The 22861-nt window shown below is 37.3% G+C and overlaps 1 protein-coding gene across 3 annotated transcripts in view; it reads left to right on the forward strand.

Moving 5' to 3' along the window:
- The window catches only part of TMEM131 (transmembrane protein 131), a 165594-nt gene that overhangs the window by 69300 nt on the left and 73433 nt on the right, over positions 1-22861 (forward strand). For all 3 annotated transcript variants that reach the window (XM_083361487.1, XM_083361485.1, XM_083361486.1), the window contains exons 4-11: positions 1927-1995; positions 6863-6986; positions 7923-8039; positions 10953-11079; positions 12150-12226; positions 12776-12926; positions 13015-13071; positions 16005-16066. In XM_083361487.1, coding sequence (XP_083217613.1) covers positions 1927-1995; positions 6863-6986; positions 7923-8039; positions 10953-11079; positions 12150-12226; positions 12776-12926; positions 13015-13071; positions 16005-16066 — 784 coding nt within the window. The remainder of the gene's footprint in view (positions 1-1926; positions 1996-6862; positions 6987-7922; positions 8040-10952; positions 11080-12149; positions 12227-12775; positions 12927-13014; positions 13072-16004; positions 16067-22861) is intronic.

The raw sequence follows: 22861 nt of genomic DNA on the forward strand, positions 1-22861 counted from the left end.
ATGGAGAAAAAGGTCCTTTACGTCGCATGACATCACATGACATCGTGAGTTTGACATGTCTGCCCTAGAGGATTACACCCCTCCTCCTCCCCCCCAAATACCTATCATTTTTTCTGGATCAAATCAATCCAAACTGAAATTATTCCCTTCGGGATTTCTCCCCTAACAATGGACTATGACAGGGTAAGCTAGCCATTAAATAAAGAATCTTTAACATAGAATGCCAGGAAGATTGAAAAAGTACTAGGGTTTTTTAAGCCTTAGAGTGGTTCAAATATTTAGTGATTCCTGCAGGATACTTTCATAATTAGAAAAACCAAGCCACAGAAAATATTTTGTGCTGATAAGGTGTTAAACCCTCCCATCTGCTATACTGAAGGGCACGTATAAAAAAACACCCAGTGGTTTAATAGCTTTGTTCATCTAATACAAGAGAGGTAAAAACTTGGGGACATGCCATCCTCTGTTGCCCATTCTGTAGAGATAAAAGGTTTTATTGATTGGCAGGGATCCTGATAAACTAGATTCAGCCTGTGTCCAATTTCTATTATAATGCAATAGTCCCTGCATCATGTCTATTTCAATTTTGACTTAGTGGGCAAATGGAATCTATTGTTTTTACTGCTGTTACTGCTTTTATTGTTTTAGCCGTACTGGTCTAAGACCATAATAAAGATATACAGTATATACATGCAGTTTCATCAATAAAGATAATTGTATGTGACATATAATCCTGTCAGAACTGCCTCCAAATAAGCATTTGGTTTTCACTACATCACTTTAAATGAGAATTACATCTAGTCTTGTTTAAGGTTATATTGAATAAAATAAAGTTCATTTTCATATTATTTTATTGTTGATTAAGGTTATATTGAATAAAATAAAGTTCATTTTCATATTATTTTATTGCAGCTTTTGTAATGACTGTCTTGTTGAAAGTTGTCTGAGTAAATAGCTATATAATATATAATTATATATTGTTGTGATACTTAAGCCAAATTCCCTGATGGGTTTTTTCACGTATTTCATATGAATGTTAAAGGATGGTAGGAAATTATGAATGGAAACATTTTACCTTAAAGAACAAATATCATTGGTATAGTGTCTCAGCTTTATATTCATGAACATTCCTGCACATTCCAGGAGTGATTTACTACCCCGAAATACTACTGTGACAAGTTGACCCAGTTGGATATCATAGTTAATAATAGCCACTGAAAGAACTCTGTTCCTTTTATGTCTGTAATTAGAAATCCAACCAAGGCTATTTCCATCTCTAAATCAGGATATTAGCTAACCTAAAATTGATCTAAATAATCTTTGTCATCCAAAGCTATCTGGAGGTGAAAAGTAACCATTCTTTTTCCCAAAATGATAGGAAAGATTTTCTTTTCTTTGAGCACTGATTACTAAAAGGCCCACGTTGGTACCATTAATGCAACATATTTTATTATAAGTAAGATCTTAAATTATCTGTAATCTGTATACTACTAAAACACTCATTATCTATAATCTAACTGGGTGAGAGAGTGCATCATAGGGCAATGATTTTTGAACCATTGTACCTCAAATGGGCTAATTTACAGAATACATCCAAAATCTGGGGCCAATGGAGTTGAAATTTGGCAAATCGGTGGTTGCTTCAGTGCATTGCATGCTGCTTCCCAAATATTAAAATAAAAAAGTTCTTCCATAATGCAAGGCATAGCCTTTTTTTCAGCCAGATTTCTGAATGTAAGTTGTCTTAAAGTGTTCTGTATGGTCCAAGACATTGCCTGTATGTGTAGGAAAAAGATACATATGTTTTTTATGTAAAAAATGACTCAATTATAAAGATAGAATTTTTAGTTATTGTTAGGTTATAAGTCTTTACCTATATATTTGAGCATAAGTTAAAATTGAGTGCCTTTTCTTTTTGTGTAACAGTGTATCTATGTATCGAGGAAGTTGCAGACCTATTCGGTTTGAACCACCAATGCTGGATTTTCATGAACAGTAAGTTGGGAATATTTTAGTTAATATACTAAACAATGCCTTCAGAAAAAAAAACACTATACAGGTAGAGACCAAATTGTACAAGGATTCAGTTCCAGAAACTATTGCATAAGCTTATTTTTCATTATGTCAAATCGCACATTGTGTACATGTGCAAAACAACAGCTGCCATTTTTGCATCCCTTGAATACAAGACCTGAAATAAATCAGGAGTTATATAAAGGTAAAGTGTTAAGATGCTTTAACTATAAGCCAGGAAGCCATGATACCTAACTCTTCCTTTGGCATAAAGGTCAACTTGGTGACTTTGGGCCAGCCTAACCTAATTTTTCTCTTGTAGAGAAAATTGGAGAAGGAAGCATTATGTGCACATTTTAAGTTGCATAAAATAAAAGCAGATAATAAATCAAACAGTAGTAGTAGCAGCAGTAATGTTAAAAGAGCGACAATGATAATAACTTGATGTCAGATATCCAGGATTGCTGCTTAGCACTTCAAATGATATGTACGTATTTGAATCCTACTTAAGCAAATGGTTTATTTATTTGTTCATTAGATTTAAGTTCCATATTTTTATAAAAATGCAAAATGGCTTACATGGAGATATCTCTTCATATTACCACAACAATATCCTGTAAGCTGCATTACACTGAGAGTAACTAGTCCTTTTGAAAAATTTTGCAGTTTCAGCACCAATGCCATCTGTAGTGAATATATTTGTATTTGGCAACCTGAATGAAGAAGAAATCGGAATATAGAAGGATTATATCATGTTACAATCCCTGAATTCTAAGTTTTTGACAGAGGATTTAAAAGCAGAAGTAAACCTATTTAGTAGCAGGCAGGAAGAAGTTATTTATGTTCGCCATTTTTCTTATCTTTTTTATCATCAATAAACACTATAGCTAGGAACATAGATTGACTGTAGATATTTGCTATAATTAAAGAAACATATTTTTATAGAGCTGTCTGTCCTGCAATGATCTGGCAGTTTTAAAACTAAATGAAGACAGTTCATGCATGGATTTGACTTCCTTCATTCTAGCTCTTGAATTCCTAAATGTATGGTGTATAACGTAGACAAGTGTTTAGCACAGATGTAAAATCAGAAGAATATTGACTGTCCTTCAGTCTTCACAATTCACAATTGTACTTTCACAAAAGCATAATTGAAACAAAATTATATTCTGAAATTTGTGATGGAGGTATGGAATCTGTTTTGTTAGTTCTTCATAGGAAGGTAGAAAAGGTCTGAGTACTGTGTTGAGCTGTTACAAAATTGAAATAAGTTGAAATAAAATTCAAGATTCTTTTCTTCCCTAATATTAAACACCTGCCACAAGTATATCATTACCCTTATTCTCTGGTTGAACAGCTTATTCACTTATACATGTTTGTAGTATTTTCTAGTTCATAATGTTGGGTAAAGACACATGCTGAATATTTTATTTAAGTCAATTGCTCTAAAAGCAATGTGCAGGTAGCAACTCTGGCTTTCTGAATGTGAGAAATTTCTATAGCAGCAACTCAAATGAACCAATGAAAGCCCTAATTAAATAAGGAAATAAGGAAAGAATTATGTTAAGTAATTTATTTATTTATTTGACTTATATACCGCCCTATTCCCGTAGGACTCAGGGCGGTTTACAGGGCAATTAAAACCATACAATACAAAAGTTAAAATAAATTTAAAACAATTAATTAAATTTAAGCCCAAAAGTTAAAACTACTAATTATTTATTTATACAATATAGTTACTTTATTTGCATGAGCACTTTATATCACATGACGGGGTGAGCTCCCATCTTCACCTACCTCCTGCCCACCTAGCAGTTCAAAAGCATGCAAATATGAGTAGATGAATAAGTATCATTATGATAGGGAGGAAACAACACTCCATGATATCATGCTGGCCACATGACCACAGAAATGTCTTTGGACAGCACTGGCTCATGGCCCTTGAAACGGAGAGCGCCTCTCCCTATTTACGACTAGCAGACTCCTTTCCTTTATTTGCATACCACCCAATTCTGGACAGTATCTGGGCAGCAGCATCTAGTAGGAAAAAACATCTGAAATAATAAATCCATAAGATAAACCAAATGCAATATTAAAATAGTACACAAACACACAATGTACAACAGCATACAACTGTTCAAATCTTCAACCATACCATTCTGTTTTTCTGCACTTGATGAAATACTCAGTCATGACTACTGTCCTGAGGCCCAAAAGGAGATAGGTAGATTGTTCTCTATAGGGAAGGTAATTCCAAGATAGGGGGAAAATACTGAGGCCCAGGGCAGATGTCATTCTTGTATATACAAGAACTGGAAGTAATTGACCCTATTCAACCTGATTAGATAGTCTCCAGCATTAGATGGATAATGGAGAAAATGCCCCCAGATAATCTATTCCACAGCCATATATGGTCTTAAAGGTGGCAACTGGCACTTTGAATTACATCCAGAAGCCTACTGGCAATCATTGCAGCTCCCAAAGCAGTGGGTAAACCCTCAATGTCCAGGCTTGCTTTGTAGCGTCTGAATATTTTCCAAGGTTATTTTCATCAAGAGCTTACAGTAATCTGTGAAGGAGGTGACTAAGTCAGGGCTTTTCATCTTTTTCACCCATTGTACCACTTTTAGGATATGGCAACATCCGAGTACCACCAGTCGCCTAGCAAGGTGTCAAAAACTTGATGACCCCCCCAAAAAAGGAAAAAAGTGATAAGTACGGGTAGTCCTCAACTTACAACAGTTCGCTTAGTGACTGTTTGAAGTTACAATGGTACTGAAAAAAGTTCCCACCAAGCCACAGCCGAACAAGACACCTGCCTGCCTGCCCGGCGGCACTCTTCCTCCTGTCCTAGGTTTTCATTGTTGTGAGCATTTCTGTTGAGGATTGGCAGTGGGGGTGGGGTGGGGTGGGTGTTTGGTTTTTATTCCCCCCCCCCTCTGCTGGGTGTTTGCAGCAGGTTTTGGTCACTTCACATGACCCTGAGACTGTGACTGTCATAAATATGAATCAGTTGCCAAACATCTGAATGTAAATCACAAGACCCTGGCGATGCTACAACATTCCAGCTGATTGGCGTTTGTTCTGGGCTCAGCAGAAGTGCCGGGATCAGCACCGACCTCCAGCTGGAGCCTGGCGCTGATCCTGGCACTTCCACTGAGCCCTGACAGCCCTGCAGCTCCAGCCGTCTCTCGCTCAGGCTTGTGTGGTGCTGCCACCAGTTCAGGTCATTCCCCTCCCCCGCTACCACTTTTCTAGGATGGTCGCGTACCACCTGCCAAGTACCAATGTACCACAGGTGGTACCTGTACCACTGGTTGAAAAGCCCTGGACTAAGTGATTGGCTGTGAACAGGATTTCCTGATCCACAGAGGGTTGCAGTTGGTGCACAAGATGTGACTGTATAAATGTTTTGTAAGTTGGTTGCATTGATTTATCAGTTTGTTTCCAGGTCCAGTTCAAGGTGCTGGTGTTGAACTTTAAAGCCCTATATGGCATTGGATCAGGTTATTTGAGGGATTACCCCTCACCAGTTTCATCTTCCCATCCCACTAGATACAACAAAGTGGGAATGTTTTAGGTTCTCTCATCTGGGGAGCTATATCTGGAAGGCCTCAGGTAGTGAGCCTTTTCTCCCCCCCCCCAAGGTGAGGTCAACCTCATCATTTCTGAGCTTCGGAAGATCCCTCTGGTTATGCCAGTAAACCTGAGGACCCAGGGGATGGGTGAACAAATGAAGTTTGTTATTTCAGTGAAGGTATTCATCACAGTTAATTGCTTGAAAACAAGATTGCGTAATAACCAAACTGTGAATAGCTATTGAATATTAATGTTAACTAAATTAATATTGTTCATCACTTTCTACTGCTTTTGGTTTAGTTTTTATTTAAGAAAAACCAAGGTTACCTTGGAGATACCATGTGACCCTAGTTCGCAAAACATGATTTAAGCCCAGGCCAGAAAGAAAACATTGGAACTCAAGCTAGTTCCACCTTAACTCTGTTGAGTATGAGAGGGAAGAAAGAGAGATGCTGTTAAATGGCTTTCAAATTTCTGTTATGGTAGCCTACATCAATAAAAAAGAATTGTTGTATTACTTTTGGAATCTGTTTTCTGACCTGGCTTACTTCAAAGGGCTGACAGTTCCCAAGACTGTCCCTAACCCTAAACATGAACCTTAGAAACTTGTCTTTAAGAATTGTAATTGCAGTGCTGTATTTTTTTCAGAATAAAAATGCATCAGTACTTTAGAGACATTCTCTTAATTACTAATGGAAGAAATAATATTTAACTGGAATATTAATTGACTCCATTCTCAACTGAAGCTTCAAAGCAGCATGCCAACAATTTTATAAATAAGATTATTTATAGTCCTTAATATAAATGCCAACTTTTATAATCTTATTTTTACTGTAGTAAATCACATTGTGGAAATAGCATAGTGATAACATATGATTATTAGGGAATAGCTTAAGCATTGATTTATTGATATAATTCCCTTTGTGTAAAGGTCTCTCATGTGAAAACTTCATTTTTATTTCTTTCATATGTTAGTAATTCTTTAATATGCCATTCAGTGTTGCTACATTATGTGACTTGTTTGCTTTAGACAAAAAGTTAAATACTGCTTGTACGATGACATTACTATTTGCATTTCTTTGTTTTTTTAACTTAATACTATACCACCTATAAAAACAAATAAGACAGATATTCTTACTGATACCATGTATACCAGATTTTTTCTTCATGATGTATCAAAATATGTTATGACCTGCAAATATAAATATTCTGTGGTAAGATAATAGATAAACGATTCTAAATGCTTTTTCTGGTCTTTCTTTTTATACAGGCCAGTTGGGATGCCAAAAATGGAAAAAGTTTACTTGCATAATCCCAGTTCAGAAGAGACTATTATATTAGTTTCAATATCTGCAACAACATCACACTTTCATGCTTCTTTTTTTCAAAATAGGGTGAGCAAGCTTTGTTTTATGAAGTTGCTATTATTGTGAAATCTTTTTACACTATCATAACAAACGGTACTTTTTAAACAAAATCCCATTTTGTAAAATTCAGTAAAAATGAGAGATCAATTTCTCCAGAGATTGCATTTGCAAATTTATTAAATAATGCAAAGGAGAAACTTAATGACTTCAGCTTTATTATGCTAAAGGTAAAGGTTCCCCCGCACATGCGTGCTAGTCGTTTCCAACTCTAGGGGCTGGTGCTCATCTCCATTTCAAAGCTGAAGAGCCAGCGCTTGTCCAAGGACATCTCCATGGTCATGTGGCCGGCATGACTAGACGCCAAAGGCGCACAGAACACTGTTACCTTCCTACTGTAGTGGTCCCTATTTTTCTACTTGCATTTTTACGTGCTTTCAAACTGCTAGGTTGGCAGAAGCTGGGACGAGTAACGCGCTCACTCTGTTACGCGGCACTCAGGATTCGACCCGCCAAACTGCCGACCTTCTGATCAACAAGTTCAGTGTCCTAACCCACTGAGCCACCGCGTCCCTTCTATTTTATTTTATTATGCTACTGTAGTTCTAATTCTGATAATTGAGAAAGACAAATAAATGATTCATTATTTTTTTGTTAGATTTCTATTCTGGTTTTTTCCTCTCAGGATCTAAGATGTGCTGCATTGCACTTTGTTCTTCTGTTTTTCTGCACAATAATACTTGAAGTAGAGTGGGATGAGAAAAGCGATTGGTCCAAAGTCATCCAGTAAACTTCCATGACTAAAGGTGGACTTCAATCTGGATTTTTTCATTCCTAGTCGGAGGATTTTAACCGATAGCTTTCATACATCAATTCTTCTTTTGCATATTTAATTTATTTATTTACATACACTGTGCTTTTGAATCAGCAGCATGGCATATGTTCTGGCTTTTTTTTCTTTTTCAGAAAATTATCCCAGGAGGAAATACATCATTTGATGTAGTTTTTCTTGCAAGAGTTGTTGGAAATGTAGAAAACACATTATTTATTAACACATCTAATCATGGGGTATTTACTTACCAGGTAAGAACAGTGTGACATTGCTTTCTACTACAGTGTACATTAAGATAACATTGTACAGTTGAAACTAGCAACAGTTTATATTATTTGAAGTCCTGTTCATAGAATTGCAGTCTAGGAAGCAGGCATTTTGGTCAGAGAGTTGAAACCATTTGCTTAGTACTCATATCAAAGTAAAGCAACTTTGACAAGTTGCTGCTTAGGCTTTTCTTGAATGGGTTAGATGAACTCCAATGAATGGGAGTTCCTATTTTCCTGGGAATTGATTTCACTATCTAACTTGAAAGATGTCACCCTCATTTTCCATGTGTGGATCAGTTGTGTTTTGAATCTTTCCTAAAGTAGAACTGAATACCCTACTGACTGACTAAAGCAGAATAAAGTAAAATAATTATTTCCTATAATTCAGAAAAGTATGTCCATTGATGCACTCTTACACAACTTTTTTTCTCTTTTATTTTGCAGCCACATTATAATGTTAAACATTTTTCGATTGGTTAACCATTCTACAGGCTTTTGATAAGAATTATTACATGTATATTATCTCTCATTCTGGGCACCTGATTTCTGTTTCCCAAGTGAAAAATTTTGAATTTGTTTCTCTTGAGTTTTATTTTATTTTCAGCTCAACTTGAGGCCCATCAGAATTGCTTTGAGTTTATTTTAGGATATTAGCTGGACTACTCTGGATTCTCTTCTGTAGATTTAATATGCATTCTCTTATGTCTTCGTCCAAGTCACTAATAAAAATGTTGAAGAATATAGTCCCCAAGACTATGTATTCGTACTTGATACTTCCCTCCAGTTTTATAAGGATACATTGATATGCACTCTTTGAATATATTTCTTGGAAAGCTGAGGTTTGGCTGGATTTCCTCCTTGTAGATATCAAAATAATTATAGCCATCCACCAGTAATACTTTATGTCTTTTTGGAAAGTATCATGCATGCCTTCTGCTTGTTTAGGTGGGTGAAATAAACAACAGCAGTTCTGGATTTATTTATTCCTTCCTTTATATTAACTAGATGCTCTTGGGAATAAATTCTTTTAGGAGTTCAAGTCCCTCTTCTTTTCTATTAACGTAGGAACATTACTTATGTTCCTTTTGAACAAATTGTATTCTTCAATATAATCGTAGGAGTCATGTCACCAGATGTAAGGCAGAATTCTATTTTGTTTTGTTTGTTGCCAGTAATTATTAGTACAGAAGGATAGACAACAAAGTCTATGAATATTGAATTTGTATTCCTTATTTGTTTTATTAAGAGATGTGAAAGATCCCATTTTAGCAACTTTTGTACTATCCTATATAAGAATAGGCCTTTAATTTTACTTCTGAATTTTCATCTCCAGGTTATACAGGATTCATTTTATAGGCCTGTCTTCTTCAGAAATTCACCACTATTTGTTCTTTTCTGCAGTATATCTTTTTCTTCCCTATAATTCAAAGCCTGTTTGTTTTGTAAGCTGTAGAATACAGCTTGATAGCTGTAGAAATTGTTGTCTCTCCCCTCCCCAATATGTCTTGTTTTTGGTAGTCATTCTTGTCCAGAAACTTGCTCCTTTGGTTCATGTTCTTCATTAAATAAATTGATTCCTCTGTCTGTCATCTTGAAATGGCTCATTTTTTTTAAATTGGATAAATCTTCATTTTATATTATGAATTAAAGCAGCCGCTTATTGCTCCCATCCTGTGACTTTTCCTTCAAGCACTGTTACAGCATTGTAGTTGCCAAAAGTGTATGCCAGATTGTTGGTGGGTAGAAATGCAAACATATCAGAAGCAGTGCTACTTACAATTAAAGTTTTCTATTTATTTATGCTTTTATTTCTAATGCACTACCCATAGAATATTTTGTTGTTCACTTCTTAGGCTCTCAGAAACAAAGTCTTAGATGAAAAAAAATAGTTGAGACTCCTTCTTAAATATTCTTGCTAAGTCCATTATTAAACTGTTTGCTCATTCAATAAGCTTGTTCCCTGGAAAATTACCACTTTATGTACCTCTTATAGTCTCTGCTTATGCAATTACTCAATCATTCCCAGTGAGCAATCAGCAAATGTTCAGTATGTATGGGAAGATTACTTTCCCCCCCCCCTTACATCTGAACACATAGCCCTCAAAGGAAAGAAATACTATGGTCATTCTCTTATTGAATTCTACTGGAAAACTTTAATTTGTGATTCCTTAGTGATCAGTCTTCTCTTGAATAAGAATTATTCATGGGGAAAAAACATTCCAACATGGTAATGTCTAGAGGTTTTGAACTAATTATTTTGCCTAAGGGTACACATTAGATGAGAAAGGCTGGAAATATGCTCAGTAATGCAGTGCAATGCAATGCAACATAGCATCCTCAAAATGTTCTTTGAACTTTGCAAAGTTGGTGCATTTATCAATATAAAAATTTGATTTAAGAAGTGTAGTGAATTATTGTTGAACATTCTGTGGTACTAATGATTCTAATGGTATTAAAAATATAAGAAAGATATTTGAATGTCAAAGTAAGTTTTTCAAGAAACTTTCAATGTATGAAAAGAAATTATCAAAAAGTCTTACAATTCAGTTTATATAAATATGTGTGCATAATCATTTAATAACTTCAATATTCTAAATTATGGATTCTGGAGATAAGAAAATATCAACAAATCAAATATTTTTGCTATTACTGCATTAGATGGTATTAGAGAATAGCTCATTACTGCTGAGGGTGAAAGGCAGAAAAAAAAATATACTTGAATTTTATATGATTAGCAAATTAAGTAATGCCTGAGGTCTTTAAACCTTACAATAATGAACTTCAGATTCAGAAACGGATGTGGGAGTTTCTTTAGTGCTAAGAATTGGGTTAACTTTAAAGCTAGGAGAAATAAAATAAGCATATTGTTAGCTAATTTTTTTTCTTCCTAAACAGGTGTTTGGAGTAGGAGTACCAAACCCTTACAGGCTGCGCCCTTTTATAGGAGCAAAAGTTCCAGTGAACAGCAGTTTTTCTCCTATAATAAATATACACAATCCCCATAGTGAACCTTTACAGGCAAGTAGTAGCATTTTCATATTTCTAGGTATATTAAAGAATTGTAATATATTACGTGCAAGTAGTCTTTGACTTACGACCAAAATAAGAGATGGAACATACATCAATATTCAGTGTACTCATTAGTGAAGTATCATATGAGCACACCCGATTTTTTTTCGTTAAGCGGTTGTTAAACGAAACATCATGTGACCATGACTTGGAACTTCCTTCCAGCTTCCCCATTGTCTTTGCTTGTCAGACGTCAGCTGAGAAGGTCACAAATGGTGATGATGTGACTCAGAATGCTATCACTGTCATAATTGCATGACACTTGCCAAGGCCCTAAATCACAGTCATGACTGTGATAATCCTGCAAAGATTGTAAGTGCTAGAGCTGATTGTAAATCACTTTTTTCAGCACCATCATAACTTCAGTCACTATATAAATGATTATGATCTGAGAACTATATTTCATGCAATTCTTGAAATATTTGATCTTATCTATTTATTTTCAGGCTGGGTTATTATCTCTACATTAGTGTTCTGACATCAGGGTATTCTGACAGATCCAATGCTTTGCTGGCAATTAACTGGCAGAGTAGGAAAAATGGAAGAGTATTCTCTCCTACTATGAGCTAACCTATTTTTTCCTGGCATGATATAATGGAAGGCTGCTAGGGTTTAGGAACATTTGACAGGTCCTTCTAATGTTCCTATTCCCAAATCTTACATAGTCTTTCTAAGGTTAGGATTTCTTGATGTCTGCAAAGCTAAACTTGGAAATTAACTACAAAGCAAAAGAAGAATCCTGTATTATATAGATAGAACTCTCACCAAACTAATTGTGAATTAATTGATTTTTTTTATCCTTTAGAATAACAGGAGACTGTTGTTATAACACTGTAATTACTATTGATTTCTCACTTCAAAATTGAACATTTTTAAAAGAGTTATGTCATAAATTTTGTATCCAAGCATGTAGCCACCTTGAGACCTCTAGTTTGAATTTGGATTCAAGTTTTATTAACACTTTTAACACCTTTTGTTCTTATCCTTTCCCCCCCCTCTTTTTTTGCCTTTTCTCTCAGGTAGTTGAAATGTATTCAAGTGGGGGTGATCTTCATCTAGAGCTTCCATCTGGCCAACAAGGAGGAACAAAAAAACTGTGGGTAAGTGATAATTCATTGATGTTATTATCTGCTTTTGATGACCACAATTTAGTCCAAAATTTCCATTGCTAAGCAAGGCAGTTGTTAAGTGAACCATCCGGTTGTTAAGTGAATCTGACTTCCTGATTTTGCTTGTCAGAAGCCAGTTGGGAAGGTTACAGATGGTGATCACATAACCCCAGGACAATGCAACTCTCATAAATACATGCCAGTTGCCAAATTTTGATCATATGATAATAGGGATGCTGCAATGGTTATAAGTGTGAAAACCGGGCATAAGTCACTTTTTTCAGTGCCATTGTAACATTCACTAAATGAATGGTTGCAAGTTGCAGCCTACCTGTAGTACAAATTGAAACTTCTTTATGCTTCTTTATTATTGTCATTAGAAGCATGGTTATGATTTTTGTATAGTGATAATAATAACTAATGGTGTCTTTCTATTAAATATAAAATCAACAGATCAAAATATAGTCAATATTATCCTAAATGGATTTCTGGACCTTTAATTTCTTTGACTCATATTTTCCACTATTGTCTATTCAACAGGAAATCCCTCCCTATGAAACTAAAGGAGTAATGAGAGCAAGTTTTTCTTCAAGAGAAGCAGATAATTACACAGCATTTATTCGAATAAAAACAAATTCCTCAGATACTACAGAGTTCATTATTCTTCCAGTAGAAGTAGAAGTTACAACCGGTTTGTGATGTAGTTTATAATCAGTTCCATTTACTTCTCTTCTACAGTGGAAAAGAAACTAATTTTGTTTTTGTTTTTTCTTTTAAAGCTCCAGGAATTTATTCATCAACAGAAATGCTAGATTTTGGTACTTTAAGAACAAAAGGTAAATCCTACATTTGAATATTTCTTATAATTATTATTGATTTAATTATACAATTTACATTCTGCCTGATTTCACTCATTTGGGATGGCACCTCTAAATACTATAAAAATGATCATTTAAAAGAAAGCATATCTTTAAATAAGCAGCACATCAGTCACATTAAGACCAAAGCTTTAATGGGGAACAACCACAACATTGCTACCAGTAAAATCTAAAAGTTGCGGGTGGGATCTGAACTGGGGAACAGACTGTTCCAAAATGAACACAAACGAACACAAAAAGCTGCAGCAGAGTTTTGACTCTTATAAATACCTGGAGAAAAGGGACCAGCATTTTGTGCAGTTTATAGATGTAGCACTGTTGAAGTGCCTCCTAGCTCGCTAGCATGAATTACTGCAGTAATTCAATCTCAAGATAATGAAGGCCTCAATGCCTCTCTTTCAAAATAGTAAAATTTGTGCACCAACTAAAGCTGGGAAAATGCTGTCCTAGTCATGTTCTCCACCAGCAGTTAAAGCAGAAACTATAAGTTCTTATGTCATGGGCTTCTTCTTTCAAACAGTGCAATCAAGGGTTAGTGTAAGGGGCTTCTCCAAATCTGATTGCTTCTGGAGAGATAACAACTCAGTCTTGTTGTGAGTCAGTTTCAGTTGTTTTCTCCCATCCAGACATCATGTAATAGCAGCTACTTAATCTCCTATCTGAGGGTGTTGTAACTGAAGTACTATGCTTCCCTGAAAATAAGACCGGGTCCTGTATATCTTTTGCCTTCAAAAGAGGCATCAGGTCTTATTTTCAGGGGGTATCATTTCTACTCACCGACAGCCCCGCCCAGCTGGTCCACTTCTGGCTGAAGGAGCAACTTCATTCTGCAGCTGCATTCTGGCCTGCATTTTGCAGTCAGGCCTTTCCAGAAGGCCTATGCAGCTGAGTACCAACCTATGGATTGAATCCATAGCTCAGTTCTTGACTGCATAGATCAGGGGTCGGCAACCGGAAAAAGGAAAAGAGCCACTCAGAACCGGTTCCATCACGCAAACAAAAAAGTGGGAGCCGCAAAAAGTGCGCGTGTGTGCGTCCACTCACGTGCATGCGCAAAAAACATTTTGCGCATGCGCAAAATGGGAGGCACCTGTGCGGCGATGGGTCTCCCCTTTGGAGAGGTGCGCGCCGTCCCGTTCGGAGACCTGCCACGTTCATCAAACATGGACGAACGCGGCAGCTGTGCAAATGGGATGGCGGCGGTTTGGAGAGTGCGCGCACACCTCTCCCAAGCCGCCGCCGTCCGGAGACCTGCCACGTTCGTCAAACATGGATGAACGCGGCAGCTGTGCAAACGGGATGGCAGCGGTTTGGCAAGTGCGCACGCACCTCTCCCAAGCCACCGCCGTCCGTCGGCAGGTCTCTGGATGGCGGCGGCTTGGAGAGGTGCGCGCGCACTTTCCAAACCGCCGCCATCCCGTTTGCACAGCTGCCATGTTCGTCAATGTTTGACGAACGCGGCAGGTCTCCGGACGGGACGGCGGCGGCTTGGAGAGGTGCATGTGCACCTCCGCCCTTCGGAAAGGTGCACGTGCACCTCTCGGAACGGGTGGTGCCACTCTCCATTTGGAGAGGTGCGCACGCACCACTGCCCGTTCGAAGAGGTGCGTGCGCACCAGGCGGCTGGGAGCCGCAGGAGACGGCGGCTTCGGAGCCGTGGGTTGCCAACCCGTGGCATAGATTTTGCATAACTGAGGTATGGGTTAAATCTATAGCTCCGTTCTCGGCTGCAGTGGCCTTCTGGAAAGGCCTGTGACTGAGAAATGCAGGCCTGGCTGCAGAAGATGCCGCAGAAGAAGTGGGCCGGCGAGAGGAGGCCTGGCTGCAAGATAAGTGGGTGCGGGATGCGTGGGGCAGCTCCTTACCCCCACCCCCACCCTAGCTTTATTTTTAGGTGTGTGCCTCGCCCCAAAACTATGGCTTATTTTGGGGGGGTAGGGCTTATATTAGGCCCACCTCCAAAAATCAGGCTAGGCTTATTTTCGGGGTAGGCCTTACTTTTGGGGAAACATGGTATTTAACATTTTCATGCCGATCTTAAACACATGGAGAAAAGAACCAAGCCCTGGACAACCAGTATAAGAATGGCACAATTACATATCTCTCATTAGTGCAAACCAGTGCTTTCTAAAGCTTCTTGTGCAGTCTAAAAAAACAAAATATCATTATAGAATAAATGCATCATTTTTGTTCTGTACTTTATGCATGTAATAATCATCTCATAGATAGATAGATAGATAGATAGATAGATAGATAGATAGATAGATAGATAGATAGATAGATCTATATACATGTTTTATTTAGTTATGCATAAAAGTTTTTGTAGTACAGATAATTAAAGTAAAATTAAGTAAGTGAAACTAAGATTAGTATTTCCAGATGAATGTACAAATTCATTTGACTGCCTGTACACTATATTTGAATATATCAACAATAACTTCCTGCCTTGGGCAGGGGATTGGACTGGAAAATCTTCAAGTTCTCTTCTAGACATATGACTCTGTGATTCTACACTGTGAGTTAAAGCTTCAGTTGCATTTCGTTGCTGTTGATTAATATTGCTATACTATTAATTTTTAAAAGATTTGAAGACGTGTAATTGACTACAAAAGCTTTCAGTTTGTTATAACTCCCTGTTCAAATATATTGGGAAAAGGATTTGCATTTGACTTTTCAAACTGCAGTTATACTCTTGGTAAATATTAATTACTATGTTAAAGAAAAAAGAATCATTTAAAACAATCTGTTTAACAATTAAAGATTACAATTTTCTAATTAGGACAATTAAATATGCTTGAACTTGGAAAAGCAAAATAAATATCTTACAGCTAAAATTAAATTCTGATTTTGGTACTAAAAGCACTTACAGCGCCTTCTATATGTCTCAACAGATCTGCCAAAAATTTTAAATCTACATTTGTTAAATTCAGGAACAAAAGATGTACCAATAACTGTAAGTACTGCCTGTTTAATTTCAAAGTTCATTATAACTTTCCTTTGTTTTCTACACTTAAATTTATATGGGTTATTTTGGGCCACCCATATAAGTTTAAGTGTTATAAAAATAACAGAGAGAGAGAGAGAAAGAAAATTAGAAGTCAAAGCTTGGGTTCTGAAAGTTTGGTTCCCATTTTCTTATGGCATGTGGTGGAATATAGTTTGGATTCCCAGATGGGAGGGGCGACATTCCAGAGGGCAAGGAGGCAGTAAAGCCATTGAAAGTTTGGCCTTTGGGAAGGTTAAAAAGGGTCATCCTTAACTATTCCCAGAATATATTTATAATGATGCAAACAGTTGCTTTAGTTTGGCAAGTTTTTTAATTCTAGGTGAGGAACAATAAGGGAAATTGCTGTAGGGCAGGCATGTCAAACTGCCGGCCCACGGGCTAGATGCATCACGCCGAAAACGTGCCCACCCCATTGCCGGCAATGGGGAAAAAGTTCTGATATGTCACATGATGTCACGAGTTTGACATACCTGCTGTAGGGTAACTCCAGATGCCCTTCTTGGTTCTTGGGGCTTGACACACCATTTGCATTGTCACTTATCCTTTATACATAGTGTTTACTTTTTCCAGATCAGTGTCAACAGTGCAAGTAGATTATCAGTTTTTGGCACCACATCTTTCCAGAGATTTATGCTACCTGTTTATAATATAAGATACCAGTGTTTATATAAGTAGGGTTACCCTGAAGGCAGATGGAACCAGCAAGTTTCTAGACCATGAAAGTGTCTTGTTTACTAAGCATTCTAAGACTCAATTTGTATATACTATTCCTTTTCTCTCCAGGTGATGGATGCAGAGAAGTCTGATTGTTGAAGCTTAAAAATTTGATTTAGAGAATGTGCCTCATTTGACTTAATATATCTTTGTCCCTCTGATTTATTACATTTAATAAGAGAAGGTTCATATACTTCTATCCAGGAAGTGATTAATATCCTACAGAATTATGATTGCCATAACATTTATATAGATTTGAGACCCTCCTAAAGAATCATGTCCCAAATTATTTTTGTTCAAACTATAGCCAATGAAAATACAGGTAGTCCTCGACTTACTGCCACAATTCAGCCCAAAATTTTTGTTGCTAAGCAAGACAGTTGTTAAGTGAATTTTGCCCCATTTTACAACCTTTCTTGCCAAAGTTGTTAAGTAAATCATTGAAGTTGTTAATTTAGTAACATGATTGTTAAGTGAATCTGGCCTCCCCATTGACTTTGCTTGTCCGAAGATTGCAAAAGGGGATCACATGACCCCGAGACACTGTAACAGTCATAAATGTGAGCAGTTGCCACATTTTTGAATTTTGATCACATGACCATAGAGATGCTGCAATGTGTGAAAAACAGTCATAAGTCACTTTTTCAGTGATGTAACTTAGAAAGTCATTAAATGAACTGTTGTAAATTGAGGACTATCTGTATCCACTTTTAGATTAAAGTTCTGGAGGTAATATTGGTGTGCATTCTGTCTAAAGTTACCAGAGTGCTAAAAATGGAGTGTTGGTGCATTTTCAGTGTAGCAGTATTTCTTATATTGTCCTAATCAGTTTTCTCATTTGTTGTTTTAATTGGCAGAATACAGCGGTTGAGCAGAATGATTGTTTGTACATATGCTTGTACACATTCTTGAATTGCTCATTTAAATCTCACATAGCTTTCTTTTTTCCTTATGCTCCATATAGAATATTACATCATTGGGTTATGATTAGTTAGTAGCTTGCGTAGCCAGCAATTGGCTGTTTTTGGCCTCTCTAAATTGATAATAGCATTATCAAAAAAGAAACCTTAATATAAGCGTAATTGCTGGACTCAAATTTAGAAGCCTAAGAAATGTATCTCTTAACATCTAGTATTGTAGCAATTCTTTAAATAAGATAAAATATGCATAATCACATTAATGTTAGAAGAGATTTAAATACATCTGATGCGGTTGTAGCCTAACAAACATTTCATGAATCCCTGGATCTGATCTGTTCCCTATTATGTGGCTTAAATGGTATCAATAAAAATACAGAATTATCTAGGGATACTTTCTAAACAATATACTATTAAGTTCCAGAAATAAATCTACAGTAATTGAATACAAAACTGCTGTTGTTAATCATAATAGTAGAATAATACAGATAATCCTCAGATAATCCTTTTTCTGTCTTATCAAGTGGAGAGTAGTAGTCTACTTTATCAAATGCCCTACTGATGTCCAAATAAATTATATACACGGCATTCCACTAATTTTCTCATTTTGTCAAAGATTGCAATAAGATTTTTGGCAAACCCATGTTAGCTTTTGGTTATGACTTTGTTTGCCTCTAAGTTTTCACTGATTCATTTCTTCATTATCTTTTCCAGAATCTTAATTTTACATTTGTAATACTGTTGCTTTGGGAGGGAACTTTAGTCTTGGTTTCACTTTTGATTGTGCCAATACTTTGTAACCAATAAACATGTTCTTAGAGGAATACTCAAGCTTTGGAGATCTGCTTTACTTGGTCTCATCTATCGGAACCATGATATTAAACCAAGATTAATGTTCCCTTTCATCAAACACAATATGTCTAAGAGTTGAGCTTCTTTCTAATGTAATCTAAGAGGCTATCAAGTATTACTTTTATAAAAAATCTAAAATGTAAGGGCTTTAGGTGTCTTTGTAATCAAAATTACTATGGATTGTTGTCAATCTAATATATTTTAGTGGTAGCATACCGTTCTAGTTCATCATATTTTCTAACCTAAGAAATAAAAGTTGAAAAGATACAACGAAATAAGTGTTTGGGAATTACAATTAATGTGTGCTGCTACTGTGAACTGTGTGGTTTCTTAATCTGACATAATGCTCTAATGAACATTTTCAACACTGAATGGAAGATCTGAATAGAATAACAAAGTTGGAAGGGACCTTGTAGGTCATCTAGTCCAACCCTCTGCTCAAGCAGGAGACCCTATACCATTCTGACAAGTGGATGTCCAGTCTCAACTTGAAAGCTTCCAGTGATGAAGCACCCACAACTCCTGAAGTCAAGCTGTTCCATTGGTTGATTGTTCTCACTGTCAGAAAATTTCTCCTTATTTCTAGGTTGAATCTCTCCTTGATCAGTTTCCATCCATTGTTCCTTGTCTGGCTTTTGGGTGCTTTGGAAAATAGGTTGACCTTCACCTCTCTGTTACAACCCCTCAAATATTGGAATACTGCTATCATGTCACCTTTGGTCCTTCTCTTTACTAGACTAGCCATGTCCAGTTCTTGTAACCATTCTTCATATGTTTTAGCCTCCAGGCCCCTAATCATCTTTGTTACTCTTCTCTGCACCCTTTCTGGGGTCTTTTTGTACATCGTGGCGACCAAAACTGGATGCAGGATTCCAAGTGTGGTCTTATTTTGTTAGATAGGGCCCAGTGTTCAAGTCTGTTGAGATCCATCTGGATCTTGAGCTTATCATCTAGGGCAAACTTGCGATGTTACGTGATGTCGCACAACATATCATAACGGTTTTGCCATTGCTAGCAACGGGGTAGGCGCGGCTTCCGGATGACGCATCCAGCCCGCGGGCCAGCAGTTTGACACCCCTGACCTAGGGTGTTGGCTATTCCTGCCAGCTTAGTATCATCTGCAAATTTGATGAGTTCCCCTTCTATTCCCTCATCTAAGTAATTTATGAAGATATTGAAGAGTACTGGGCCTAAGACAGAACCTTGTGGTACCCCACTGCTTACTTCCCTCCATGTAGATGTAGTACCATTAAGGACTATTCATTGAGTATGGTTTGTCAGCCAGTTAAAAATCCATCTGGTGGTGATGCTATCTATTCCACCTTTTTTTTAGCTTACCAAGAAGTAGGTTGTGGTCTATTTTGTCGAATGTCTTACTGAAGTCTAAGTAGACTATGTCCACAGCATTTCACTGGTCTACTAATTTAGTGACTTTGTCAAGGAATGAAATAAGATTGGTTTGGCATGATCTGTTTTTAACAAATCCATGCTGGCTTCTAGTTATAACTTGGTTTGTTTCTAGATGTTTACAGGTTTGTTTTTTGATTATCTTTTCCAGTGTGTTCCGGGGTATTGATGTTAGGCTAATTGGTCTATAGTTTCCTGGGTTTTTTTTCCTTTTTTTTTTTTGAAGATGAAATCACATCAGCTCTTTTCCAGTCCTCTGGTAGTTCCCTGATGCTCCAGGAGTTTTGAAAGATATGGTAAAATGGTTCTGAGATGACATCTGCCAGCTCCTTTAGAACTCTGGGATGTGATCCATCAGTTCCTAGTGATTTATATTCATCAAGATCAGACAGGTGTTCTCTTACTATTTTCTTGCTTATTTTAATTTTTATTTCTAGTCTTTTACAGTTATGTTTGTGGTATGTTGGGCTATAGTTTTGTTGTTGTTGTTGTTGTTTGCGTAAAGACTGATGCAAAGAATAAGTTAAGCAGCTCTGCTTTTTCTCTACTGCCTTTTACTTCCTTGCCATATTGTCCCTTTAGTGGACTGACTGTTTCCTTAGCTTATTTATACAGTGAGGAGAAAAATATTTGATATCCTGCTGATTTTGTACATTTGCCCACTTACAAAGAAATGATCAGTCTGTAATTTTAATGGTAGGTTTTTTAACAGTGAGAGACCAAATAACAAAAAAAATCCAGAAAAATACATTTCAAAAAACTTATCACTTGATTTGCATTTTAACTAGTGAAATAAGTATTTGATCCCCTATCAGCAAGATTTCTGGCTCCCAGGTGTCTTTTATACAAATAATGAGCTGAGATTAGGAGCACTCTCTTAAAGGGAATGCTCCTAATCTCAGCTTGTTACTTGTATAAAAGACACCTGTCCACAAAAGCAATCAATGAATCAGATTCCAAACTCTCCACCATGGGCAAGACCAAGAGCTGTCCAAGGATGTCAGGGACAAAATTGCAGACCTAAAGGCTGGAATGGGCTACAAAACTATCGCCAAGCAGCTTGGTGAGAAGGTGACAAAGTTGGTGCAATTATTCGCAAATGGAAGAAACACAAAATAACTGTCAATCTCTCTTGGTCTGCGGCTCCATGCAAAATCTCACCTCGTGGCGTTTCATTGATCATGAGAACCGTGAGGAATCAGCCCAGAACTACACGGGAGGATCTTGTCAATGATCTCTAGACAGGTGGGACAATAGTCACCAAGAAAACAATTGGCTCAATGGGTTAGGACGCTGAGCTTGTCAATCAGAAGGTTGGCAGTTTGGCGGGTCAAATCCCGAGTGCCGCGTAACACAGTGAGCGCCTGTTACTTGTCCTGGCTTCTGCCAACCTAGCAGTTCAAAAGCACATAAAAATGCAAGTAGAAAAATAGGGACCACTACAGTGGGAAGGTAACAGCGTTCCATGCACCTTTGGCATCTAGTCATGCCGGCCACATGATCACGGAGACGTCCTCGGACAAGCGCTGGCTCTTCGGCTTTGAAAGGGAGATGAGCACCGGCCCCTAGAGTTGAAAACGACTAGCACACATGTGCGGGGGAACCTTTACCTTTTATGTTATGAAGGACTGAAATCCTGCAGTGCCTGCAAAGTCCCCCTGCTCAAGAAAGCACAACAGGCCTGTCTGAAGTTTGCCAATGAATATTTGAATGATTCAGAGTAAAATTGGGTGAAAGTGCTGTGGTCATTTGAGACCAAAATCAAGCTCTTTGGCATCAACTCAACTCACCGTGTTTGGAGGAGGAGGAATGCTGCCTATGACCCCAGGAACACCATTCCCACAGTCATTATGTTTATTGAGGTGGAAACATTATGCTTTGGGGTTGTTTTTCTGCTAAGGGGACAGGACAACTTCACCACATTAAAGGGACGATGGGGCCGTGTACCATCAAATCTTGGGTGAGAACCACTTTCCCTCAGCCAGGGCATTGAAAATGGGTCATGGATGAGTATTCCACCATGGCAATGACCCAAAACACATAGCCAAGGTCACAAAGGAGTGGCTCAAGAAGAAGCACATTAAGGTCCTGGAGTGGCCTAGCCAGTCTCCAGACCTTAATCCCATAGAAAATCTGTGGAGGGAGCTGAAGGTTTGAGCTGCCAAACGTCAGCATCAAAACCTTAATGACTTGGAGAGGATCTGCAAAGAGGAGTGGGACAAAATCACTCCTGAGATGTATGCAAACCTGGTGGCCAACTACAAGAAACGTCTGACCTCTCTAATTGCCAACACGGGTTTCGCCACCAAGTACTAAGTCATGTTTTGCAAAGGGATCCAATACTTATTTCACTCATTAAAATGCAAATCAATTCATAACTTTTTTGAAATGTGTTTTTCTGGATGTTTTTGGTTGTTATTCTGTTTCTCACTGTTAAAATAAACCTACCATTAAAATTATAGACTGATCATTTCTTTGTCAACTGTATGTTGAAAGAAACTTTTTTTTATTATCTTTGAGTTTTGTTGCAAGACTCTTCATTCTGAGCATTTGCTTTCCTGACTTCATCTTTTGTGGATTCTCGCTATCTGCTGATATTCTGCCTTACCATTTTTTATACTTATCCTTTTTGTCTTTCAGTTTATCAGAGATCTATGTTGGTTTCTTGGATTTCTTGTTTTTTCTTTTTCAGTGGTATTGGACTGCATTTTTATGATTTTTCAGAGTTTCCCAAGCTTCATGTTTTCCCTTTTAGGGTTTTATCCAAGGAATCTTTCCCAAGCTGTCTCTTGAGTCTGTTAAAATCAGCTCTTTTAAAATCTAAGACTCTGGTATGATTATGTTCTACATA

The sequence above is a fragment of the Vipera ursinii genome (genome assembly GCF_947247035.1).
Source record: "Vipera ursinii genome assembly, chromosome: 4".
Lineage (NCBI taxonomy): Eukaryota > Metazoa > Chordata > Lepidosauria > Squamata > Viperidae > Vipera > Vipera ursinii.